Source organism: Phaseolus vulgaris, chromosome 7 (assembly GCF_051622355.1).
Source record: "Phaseolus vulgaris cultivar YP4 chromosome 7, ASM5162235v1, whole genome shotgun sequence".
In the NCBI taxonomy this organism is placed as follows: domain Eukaryota; kingdom Viridiplantae; phylum Streptophyta; class Magnoliopsida; order Fabales; family Fabaceae; genus Phaseolus; species Phaseolus vulgaris.
In genome coordinates, this window is record NC_143504.1 from 6,656,423 (window position 1) to 6,668,376 (window position 11,954).

The 11,954-nt window shown below is 32.0% G+C and overlaps 2 protein-coding genes across 5 annotated transcripts; both read right to left on the bottom strand.

Annotated features, from left to right (window-relative positions):
• Window positions 1-431: 431 nt before the first annotated feature.
• LOC137827828 (Sugar isomerase (SIS) family protein) lies at window positions 432-1,260 on the bottom strand. Its single transcript, XM_068634174.2, has one exon. The coding sequence runs from the start codon at window positions 1,163-1,165 to the stop codon at window positions 545-547; it is 621 nt and encodes a 206-aa protein (XP_068490275.1). The 5' UTR covers window positions 1,166-1,260; the 3' UTR covers window positions 432-544.
• A 78-nt stretch (window positions 1,261-1,338) lies between these two features.
• I-2 (phosphoprotein phosphatase inhibitor) lies at window positions 1,339-5,059 on the bottom strand. Of its 4 annotated transcripts, none has more exons than XM_068634177.2 (5): window positions 4,997-5,059; window positions 3,354-3,426; window positions 3,147-3,259; window positions 2,441-2,614; window positions 1,339-1,884 (listed from the first exon to the last, which is right to left on the bottom strand). In XM_068634177.2, the coding sequence occupies exons 2-5, from the start codon at window positions 3,356-3,358 to the stop codon at window positions 1,712-1,714; spliced, it is 465 nt and encodes a 154-aa protein (XP_068490278.1). In that variant the 5' UTR covers window positions 3,359-3,426; window positions 4,997-5,059; the 3' UTR covers window positions 1,339-1,711. The 4 variants fall into 4 exon arrangements, with proteins under 4 accessions (XP_068490278.1, XP_068490277.1, XP_068490276.1 ...); XM_068634176.2 differs by having other exon boundaries at window positions 4,989-5,051; XM_068634175.2 differs by having other exon boundaries at window positions 4,851-5,016.
• Between the last annotated feature and the right edge of the window lie 6,895 nt (window positions 5,060-11,954).

Sequence of the window (11,954 nt, forward strand, 5' to 3'; positions counted from 1 at the left end):
ATGGAAGAGTCGTGTCAAATTGGAACGATTTGTGCATATCAAGTCGTGCCAAATTGGCACGACTTGCCTAAATTTGTAATTTTTTTTAAATGAACCTCATTTTGGTAAAAAAAAAAAAAATAACATCATGGTCAAAAACCCAAATAACAATTCATTATTTATTTTAAATAAATTTGGAATAGATAACTGTTTTTAAAGTACAAGGTTAAAGAATTGAAATAAATATCTAAAAGAAACAAGGCTGATTTTTTAAGCATGGTTGATTTAATCACTAAGTAACAATTTATTCTTCATAGTTGATTTCTTGAAGAATTCATCAATATTACGTGTATCTAAATTCTTTGACATGTAATCAAACAAAACACAATCACTATGAAATAATTAATTAAAATGAACACAATTTATCCTTCAAAAATATTGAAACCAAACGCTTACCACAACAAATAATATTTTCAGATAGATTGTACAGAAGTTTAAACAGCTGTATCGTACAATTTTTTCATTTTACACAATACATGGCATGATCGAGCGGCTGATATAATTTTCATTCAAGATTAGTGTGGCGAGATCGAACGGCTTCAGGGCTCTCACCCAAGGCCTCACCCAACTTGTAAACAACCATCTCAAACAGAACAAACAGCGCCCCTTCGTACACACTTCCCATTGGAAGCAACGGTCGAGATTTCGCATCCCCTGCTACGTCCGCATCATTGGCCATGGTCTGCGCTGCCACGTAAGCCACAACGTTAGCGTGTTTCACGCACGACCCGCTCTCGGGCTGGGCAGTAAGCAGCAGCACCCTTCCGCCGTGGGAGCGCGCCACCGCGCAGAGGGCGTCGACGGTGGAGAAGCCACCGGGGCCGGCGGAGGCGATAAGGAGGTCGGCGGCGGCGATTGGGGGAGTGGTCATGTCGAAGATGAAGTGGGCCGAGAGGCCCAGGTGGAAGAGGCGCATGCAGAGGGCCTTGAGCATGAGGCCCTCGCGGCCTACCCCGTAAAGGAAAACGCGGCCGTTTTGAGAGGCAACGGAGGCGAGCTCGGTGACCAAAAGGTCCAGTGGTGACGGGTATGGATGGGTGGGCTTTGAGAAAATAGAGGCTATTTGGGTGCAGATTTCTGTGGCCATTGAAGCCACTTGGGAGATAGAACTAGAATTAGAAGCCATCACTCTTCTTCACCCCCATTGTACTTATGGCTCTTTTATATGGGTGTTCTTTCGTTTGAGTGTGTCAAAACCATCCACGCTCTATCCCGATCCGAGGGCCAGAAAAAAATTTGAAAATTCTTTATTCTACAATCAATCCTTTTTGATAGAAAAAAATGAACATCTCCGGGGTGTTGCAGAGTTAAAATTCGTTAATTAAAAATCAATACAATTTGATCCATCTAAGCATGGAATCTTAGTTACATAAATACCACGTTTGGAGTGTTTACATCTATGAAATGAACACTCACAAAATCTTTGGAGTTGCTAAGCCAAAAGGATATCTAATTTGGCATATTACAAGAGTCTAAAATCTAAATGAAGCATGCAAGTTCAGATGAACACACCTGGTGGAAAAAGAAAAGATATTTTACACACAAAAGACACAATAATACAGCAATTCCTTCTGTTGTTTACGGCCCCGTCATACACAAAGGCTAATGAAAGGATTTTATTTGTTGGAGGCATTGATGAAAGACACATTTTCTCCCTCAGTGTCAGCCTCCTTCATGTACTTGTTGAAGAATGTGAGCCATTTTCCCTCGCAGCCTTGGTAAGCTCAGCGTTATTATCCTCGTCACTTCCATCCTCTATGATAGAAGCCTTCTGCTGCAGCTCTTTGACTTTGAGGAATTCATCATAGTGGGCCTTTCTGTGCTCTTTAAAAGTCAAACTTTTATCTGTTTAAGAGTAAAATAAACTAGGTCAGATTGGAAGAACTAAAATACCAACACAAAAAATTACTCCAGACTCTTGGTCCCAGGATACAGAATGGAAAAAAATGCCCGGAGTTCTCGGTGAGGGCTAAAGATATATGCATGATCTGTCCCAAGTCCTAACTTAGACAGACAGTATCAACTTGCTTAATATTTACTAAACTCAATGTACTGTACAGGCATTTCCTGTAGCTGTCTTACACAAATTTAAATTAATTCCCCCTTTTAACACTGGAATATCAGATTATATATCATGTCAAAATTAAACAGGTTAACTTCTCTCCAGCTTTTCTTTCCATGTCATCACAAACTTTATTTCACCAGGTAAGGTCGGTCAGCAACATGAATTATACAACATCATCAGCTTGGTTAAGAACCAAATTTTGAGGGATGTTGTTTACATCTCTCAAAATATAAAATATGGGTATTAAAAAGTGATAACTGACAAATTCTCATGAATAAGTGCAAGATCTGCAGTAATGATCAATGTTATAAACACCAAATGACTATCTATCATTACCTTCGTCGTCTTCAGTTTCTTGTACCTCATCCTCAGATGATGTCCAGCCGTCAGATTGTCTAGTTCCTTTTCTGCTACAAAGCGCATTATCGAAAGCATTTCCTTCAGAATTTGCATTGTGATTTTGATCTTCAATACATTGGTCAAAGCCTCCTCGAACAGGGGATGGAGAACCTAAAAGATTATTCATATAAAAAGTAGCCCCACATAATAGTGCTAAAGAGTATACTTTAGAATAAAACTAAAAACAAGGATCTTCAACACACTCCAATACAAAATTGCATTAAACCATTAGTGTTAACATTTCAAAACCAAATCAAGTGGAAGACAAACTAAAGATTAGAATTTAATACTCACTTACCAGAAGACTAAAAGCAATACTAGAGTTCAGTTGAGGATAATAAAGTATCTCCCATTTCCTGCTAATATTATTTCTACGAGAAAGGCTAGCAACACATTTTCTAAAACAATTCTTTGAACACATTTTTCGTTACTGGTAGAAAAATGTTGTAAATCACAAAATTTTGAGTCACACATCTTGTTTAATGGTATTCATTCATGATATCGAACTTTTTAAGAAATTTTAACTCTAAGTAGGAGTGTGTTGCTAGCACTATGTTTCTACAGAAAGCCCCATCCATACATACTTATTCTAATATGTGCAATATAGTTACTAGGATGCAATAAAGTGGTCTTCTTTACATACTTTCATCATCAATCATAGGATGATACGGAGTCTTAGGTTCAGTAATTTTTTGCCTCACGGGTTTGTTTGCTTCAATTTCTCCAATATTAGCCTCATTCCATCTTACATGTCCCCTGCAATGCGAAAACAAAGGGAAGACACTTAATATTAATTTTCTCTTCCGAAATCAAATAAGCACACTAATATAAACTAGACTGCTAGTATTACTTCATTTTGGCAGATGGAAGAGCCTTCGAACATCAAAGGTATGAAAAACTATCCTCAGGTGTGGCTTGGTTAACTGATCAAAGAAACAAGTTTATGTGGTAAGTCCTTGAGCTTTCAAAACAAATTAAAGAAAGAAAAAATCAGGAACGACGAAGGAAAGAGCAAAATCTTCGATGAAACAACATTCAAAATAAGTAAAAGAATGACAATGCAGTTATAAGTATATACATCAATTGAGAATTTGATAAAGAAGCAAATGGAACACACAAGAAAACTAAGCATTCCAATAAAAATAACCGAACCATATCAACTAAAATTTATATAATTTCTGTAGGGTGTATACATACATAATGACATGGACAATCACTTAAATAGAAGGCAGCTCAAATGTATGTGAAGAGAGACTACACAAAGTTCACCAAATACATTATAAATAAGAAAAAAAGAACAAATGAAATCAGAGTAACAAAAATGTATGTGAAGAGAGACCATACAGAGTTCATCAAAAGCATTATAAATAAGAAAAAAGGACAAAGGAAATCAGACTAACAATGTATTTCACAGAAAGAATTAGTAAATAATGCAACCAGGTCTTCAACTATAGGTTTTACTTTGCAGCCATAATAATTAAAAAATGTACTAAGTTTGAATTGATGGAAAAGGGTGAAAGCGACTTAAGCTTTCGATTCCGTTCAATCACCCCCCTCCCTCCACCCCCGAACTTTGGGACATAGGATGGAATGGGATGAAACCAACTTATTATTCACTAATATCCCTCGTAATGAAATGAAGACATTTAGTCATTTGGTAAAAAAGTTGAATGGAAAGTAACCCAAACTGGTTAATCTCAATATCTAACACTTGTTCCTCCCAAACTGGTTCCTGAGGAGGAAAAGCAAAACTGATGCCTTTTAGGCTTTGAAATCTATACGCAATGTTAAACATCTGATGGTAATCTATTTTCTTCCATCTCATCATCCCTTTTCAGTCCATTCATCCATCATTAGGTAAACCCATTAGCATGAACTTAAAACTCAACTGTAATCAATGTACCACACGAATCTGAAACTTCAAATTACCATCAATTAGTGGTATGCTGCAACTACAAAAAGAAAATCCAAAACTTTGATCTCTGACAAAGTTTTCCAAATCTGTGATAGACAGTTGAAATCTTTCAAAAGTAACAGATTCAACCAACATAAATGGAAGACATTAGACATCATACTCCACTATTACGAAAAGAAGGGAGTCAAAGGAAAAACACCAGAAAGAAAGGGCAACTTCATTAGACAATTAGAAATGCAAAAAAAAAACGGAATTGAACATTAGAATTAGGGTCCAATCAGGGAGAAGAATATAAGCAAATACATTCTAGAGAGCATGTTATTAACCACCAATGAACGCGTTTGATAGTTGACTGAGTAATCTTTGAGGGGAAAAGAAGGTATACATAAATCAAATGAAAAAAAAAATGAAGATCTATGGAGATAAGAGAACCTTTGATGAATTTGACAGCCAAATTAAAGCGCGGAAGTTTAGCACTCCCACCGTCAAAATTGAAAGAGCCAATACCGGAATTGAAAATCTAAAATGGAAGTGAAAAAAACATAGAGAGAGGAAGAGAGAGAAAGAGACCTTTGTACCTTGAAATGAATTGCGGTATTCAGCGTATCGGAGAATTTGCAACGCTAATTAAAGAATAAAACTGTTTAAAAAATAATATAATAAAAATAGACTCACTTTTTCTTGTGTTTATCCATACAACAATTCTTTTTTTTTTTTAAAAAAAAAACAGCTATAAAAAAAAAATTAAATAGCAATTATCTGTAATTTCCTCATTTAGTTTATACAAATTATTTATCTATTTTATCATTAACGATATTAGCGACGCATTTTTGTTATTAACGTGTATTTGTATTTTTTATTATTATGTATTCAATTTTTTATTTCTACTATTATTGGGTATTTATATTTATTTTTATCATTTATATATATTGTTTAATATTAAAATTTTAATAAACAATGTTATAAAACCTAGTTTGAGTATTGGGCGAAACACTATTTTTGTTGGGGTGGTGGTGTTGTTGCACATATGTGGAAAAAATAAAACCTAATCAAGAGGACACAATAGATATCTTTAATTTTAAAAATAGAAAATAAAATAAAATCAGCTTAAATCAGAAAAGTAACATATCAATCCTTCCACTCTCTCAATGTCTAGCTATTATTATTTTTTTTTCCAAATCCAATATAAAAACCAATTATTCAAATTAAATAATATCGAGTTTGTGTTTTTTTATCACTTATATTTTTCTTTAAATTATTTTGCAATCAAATATAAAAACCGATTATTCAAATTAATTAATATTTTATCATTCGGTTTGTGTTGATCTTTTATTACTTTTATTTTTTTATTTAATTATATTAAAATCTGGAAAAAAAATTTAAATACAAAATTTAATCAAATTAAATAATATCTTACTATTTGTGTTAATTTTTTATTACTTATTTTTATTTTAATTAAATCGGTTTAAAATAATTAAATAATCATATTTTTTAATTAGACAAATTTAATATTATTTTTATCACAATAAATTGAATATAATATTATTGAAGAACTTAAGATTTTAACAACTTCTTACCCGATGTCCGCAACCTACAACTTGCAACTAACAATTTGTTACCTGCTACCTGCAACCTTCTATGTACTACCTGCAACCTGTTACTTGCTATCTCCTACATGTAACCTGCTACCTCCTACCTGCAACCTGCTACCTCTTAGCTCCTACTTGCTACCTGCTACCATCTATTTGTAACTTCCTACCTGCTACCTGCTACTTGCTACCTGCAACTTGCTACCTACTACCTACAACCTGCTACTTGCTACCTGCAACCTGCTACCATCTACCTGCTACCTGCAACCTTCAACTTGCAACTTGTTACCTGTTACCTGCTACACCCACCCTACAACCTGCAACCTGCTAGTTGCTACCTTCAACCTGCTACCTGCTACCGACAACCATCTACCTACTACCTGTTAACCACTACCTGCTACCTACAACCTGTTACCTGTTATCTGCTACCTGCAACCTGCTCCCTACTACTTGCTACCTACTACTCGCTACCTGCAACTCGCTACTGATACTTGCTACCTGCAACCTGGAATCTGCTACATGTTACTGCAACCTAAAACCTGTAACCTGCTATCTGCTTCCTGCTACCTGGAACCTAGAACCTGCTACCTGGAACCTGTAACTTGCAATCAACAACGTGCTACCTGACACCTGCAACCTACAACCTGCTATTTGCTATTATTTACCTCAAACCTGCAACTGCTACCTGCAACCTGCAACCTGCTACCCACAACCATCTACCAGTTAGCTGCTACCATCTACCTACTACCTCCTACCTACAATCTGTTACCTGAATTTGCTACCTGCACCTGCAACCTGTTACCTGCACCTGCAACCTACTACCTGCTATCTGCTACCCACAACCATCTACATGTTAGCTGCTACCATCTACTTACTACCTACTACCTACAACCTGTTACCTGCAACATATTACCTACTACCTGCTACCTACTCCCTGCAATCTGCTACATGCAACCTGGTGCCTGTTACCTACAACCAGCAACTTGCTACCTGTTACCTACAACCTTTAACCTGTTACTTGCAACCTGTTACGTGTTATCTAGTACCTGCAACCTGCAACCTGCATCCTGCATCCAACAACCAACAACCTACTACATGCTACCTAGTACCTACAACCAGCAACTTGCTACCTGCAATGTGCTACCTGCTACCTGACACATGTTACTTGCAATCTGTAACCTACTACTTGCTAGCTGCTACCTGCTACCCGATATCTTCTACCTGCTACCTGCTACCTACTACCCGCTATCTTCTACCTGCTACCTACTACCTACTACCCGCTATCTTCTACCTGCTACCTGCTACTTGTTACTTGCTACCTGTTACCTGTTATCTGCTACCAGCTACCTTCTACCTGCAACTTGTCACCCGCAACCTACTACCTGCAACCTGCAACCAACAACTTGTTACCTGCTACCTGCAACCTGCAACCTACTACCTCCAACCTTCTACCTGCAACTTGCTACGTGCTACCTGTAACTTTCAACCAGCAACTTGCTACCTACAACCTACTACTTGCTACTTGACACATGTTATCTGCTACTTGCAACCTGCTACCTGCAACCTGCTACCTTTTACCTGTTACGTGCTACTTGCTACCTTTTACCTATTACGTGCTACCTGTTACCTGCAACCTACTACCTACAACCTGCTAACTGTAACCTGCTATCTGCATCCTTCTACATGCTACTTGCTACCTGCAACCTGCAACTTGTAACCAACAACTTGCTACTTGCAACCTGCAACCTGCTACCTTTTACCTGACACATGCTACCTACTACTTGCAACCTGCAACCAACTACTTGTTACCTGCTATTGTTACCGGCTACCTGCAACCCGTTACTCGCTACCTGCTACCTGCTAGTTGTCTCCTACTACCTGCAACATGTTACCTGCTACCACATTTTTTCACATTTCACGTCGTTAACCGTCCATTAACCCATATTTCACGTATGTCTCTCTACTCTTCTCTAATAAAACGGTAGATGTCTCTCAAACCATTTATTCCAAATTTAATTTTCAAACTCTTTTTTTTTTTAAATTTCAATTTAAGTCACATTTCCAATTTTACCATTTAAAAAGAAATCAAATTTATTATATTTTAATATTATAAAGGATAAATTTAGAAACAAAATGTGTACACCAAATGACAGTTAGGTGACAACAAAATAAAATTAACGTTCCAATCTTTCTACTCTCTTATAAGTGAAAACAAATAAAATAAAATTTTAAAATTAAAAAACTGCTTTATTAACTTTTAAAATTATAAAATATCCAAATAACCAAAATAAATTAATTAAACAAAATATTAAGTAAGGATAAAATAGAAAAATAAGTTATAACAGTTAAAATGGAAAATCCCATTTATATATATATAGGAAATCCCCTTTATATAAGTATAAATTTTTAAATTACAACACAATTTATATATTCATTTAGCTTCCTAGAAAAAATCAGTTAAAGTTTGATATTTTATATATTTCACGTCATGATTTTATTTAATTAAAGATTATATATCAATAACCATAATATGAAAAATTAATCCTCTTATTATCGAATGAATAGCATGAAAGTATAAGTTAATTATTTACACATGTGTTAGTTATTATAATATAATTTAAATATTTAAAAATATTCTTTATCATAAATTTTAGTTATATGAAATAAGCATTTATTTTTTGTGGTACTTTCAAATTACGAAAATCAGTTGTAGCAGACAGAAAGACTTTAATTAAGGATTGCATGCATTAAAAGAGCTAAAGAAAGGAAGTTAAATGTTTTGAGTAAATTTTTTTTTATACAAATTAAAAAAATAAATTTAAGATTTTTTTATATAAATTTGTTTTAATTTATAAATTTATCTATCTTGTTTTATTCTTCTTCTAAAAATAAAGTTTATTGAAACAGGTCATAAAACGTAAGAATTAAATTCAAGCAAACATTTTACTTTCACTGTATTGGGACATTTTTGGCTCTAACATAATCAGGATTTAAATGTCACATCTACAAAAAGAATTGCATTTGCTTAGTAGTAATAAATCTGTATACAAGCTTTTGCATACTATTTTTAGTAAAAGAAATTAATTTCTCCATAACAAATAGAAAACTTATATAAAATTTATCCAAATCAATTTGTATATAAATTAATTATAGTACAAGGGAGAAATTCATACTTTTAGAGATTGAAATAAACTGATTTATAAAGTTTTGTAATAAACCGATTTAGAAAGTGTTATACATAAATTAATAATAGATGTAGAAATGTATTATTCCACATTTGTAGAGTAACCAATATGGAATATATGTTACATATTGTTTTTTCGTTGTTCTTTTAAGTGTTTTTTTTCTTAAAAATAACAAATTAAATTAATTAGAAGAGGTATAAAATATATATTCATCTCGTTCAAAATTCTACTAAAATAACTATCAAATCATTAATATTAAAAGTACGACTATACAATAAGTTCCAAAACCATTACTAAATTATAACTTAACAAGTTTTTTTCTCTCTAAAAGTTAAACGTCTAACTCTAATAAAAAAATTAATTATTATAAATAAATTAAAAAATATATAATTTCACAAAAGAAGCGTGGAGGATGTCACAAATATCAATATCACGATATAAATGAGTTATCACATTGTGAAAAGAATAATGTTGACAAACATTAAGAAAAACTTTCACAAAATACTTAAAAAAATTAAATAAAAACTAATTTTATAAATAAATATAATTTTTTTATAAACTAAAAAATTATTAATATATAAGATAGTTTTTATTATTAATAAAAATTTATAAATTAATTTCCAAATTAATATATAATATTAATTATTAAAGTTTTATTTACTAATTAATTTAGATTACAAATTACAATATAAAATAGTTAGTAATTAAATTTTGACAAATAATATTAGATATCCATTTATAAATTAATTTATATTTTTTAATAATAAAAATTACTTTAATTATTAATAATTTTTTTAATTTATAAAATAGTATCTAAATTAATTAATATGATAATTAATTATTTTTATTTTTAAAATTATTTATTATTTGATATTTTTTTTATAATAAATGGTGATGTTGAAAAAAAAAATTATCTAAAAAGAAGAATAGTGTCTAGAAAACAATTATCACTGCTGTGATAGTGACAGTATCCCAAAAATAATTTTCAGGAAAAACAAAAAAAATACTTTTACACAAAAGAAAGCTCATATAAATGATCCTAAGTAATGATATTGATTTTAAAACCAATAAAAAAATACTAAATCAATCAATTAAAAAACCAATATTATATATATATATATATATATATATATATATATATTTACATAGGTTACTAAGAGTAAGTAATGTAGAATTTAAGTTTAGTATTTACAAAAAATCACAGTATTTCCTTATATGTGCTGATTAGATACTGAGGTTATTAATGTTGACTAAATTCTACACACGGATCCATACAAGAAGAATCAAGTGGTATTTCAGAAGAAGGTCCCGAGTTTTCTTTCCCTTTATCTGTTTGACCAATTTCTGCAGTAGGAGCACATTCGTTTGGAATAGTTAGGTTTTCTGGAAGTGATAACACTTTTCTGCACCCTTCTTCTTCAACTTCAATATTATTATGCTTAGCTTGAAAAGTCATCTGGAAATAATAGCTTTTAAACTTTACTCCAGTGATAGTTTCTACTGCAAATTTAATACATGGGTCTGAAAGCAGTTCTTCAAGCGACTGGTCAAGACAGTATTCTTCAAAAGCATGTCGGTACTCCTCAGGCAAAAAACTAAACTTGCTCTCACTTTCTGTCACACCTAAACCTTCACCTGCTTCAAACTCTTTTACCATACCTGACAAATATAAATATAAGATAAATGTTTAATTGTAATTAAGTGTAAATCTTATTTTATAATATTGAAATCAATATAAAAAATTAAAATTTATTTGTTAATATCTCTTATCAGAATCATTTAAAATATATTCTAGTAAGAGTTTATTGGACATATGAGGTTTTTCGTCAGATCATCTAGAAATATATAGTCGCATATACGAATTAACGAATCTCGACATAAAAATGTGTATTGGTAATTGTCTATTAAAATTAAAGATATTTCATAATATATATATATATATATATATAAATCTTTTCTTATTGAATTATGTTTGATATTGTTCTTAATATAGTATCACATTCATTTAAAACCTATCTTAATAAGAGTTTATTTAATTTATCAGACCACCCGTTATCGATTCATACAACTCATAAATAAATATATATATATATATATATATATATATATATATATTTAAACAATAGTAGAAGTTGAGAGTCTCATTAATAAATATTATTAAAAATAATTACAAAATTGATGAAAGGAAACATGCGAGACTTACACTGACTGGGATTATGATCAACGATGGAAGTAGATTCTCCTGCATGAGGATTTGAGATCTGATGATCATTGGCCAATGCATCTAAACTTGAATTTTGATTCATGCTCAGTTTTAAAATTGGTTTCATGGTTCCACTATCGCTGCAGGCTAGCAAATTTCAGCAAGAGATGTAACTTAGTAAATAAACCTCAAATCCTATATTTAATAATCCTTCGAGAAAACAAACCTCTTCAAACATGGTGAAAATTTAAAACAAAACTTACCATATAATAGCGGAAAAACACGAGTTTAGCAGTGTTGAATTGAATATCTCTTGTGTTGTGTGGGACACCTGGTTACAATTCATTGTTTCAAGAATATTAGTTATTTATAGCCTTTGCATCTAATCTTTAAAATTATCTTTAAAATAAGATAATGCTTATAAATCTAAAAGTTGGATAATATATCTTTTTATCTAAATAATAGTTTTCACAATATCTTTAAATTAAAAAACACCTTAGACATTTAAAATTTAAAATTAAATATTTTCTTCCAACAATAATTCACGGGGCTTACATGT

Excerpts from the sequence above, each read along its gene's own strand:
- I-2 (XM_068634177.2), bottom strand. Across the intron at positions 2,615-3,146 it reads TCCTATGATTGATGATGAAA|GTTCTCCATCCCCTGTTCGA; the intron begins GTATGTAAAGAA and ends ATAATCTTTTAG. Across the intron at positions 1,885-2,440 it reads AGAAACTGAAGACGACGAAG|ATAAAAGTTTGACTTTTAAA; the intron begins GTAATGATAGAT and ends ACTCTTAAACAG.
- LOC137827828 (XM_068634174.2), bottom strand. The coding sequence starts at position 1,165 with ATGGCTTCTAATTCTAGTTCTATCTCCCAAGTGGCTTCAATGGCCACA.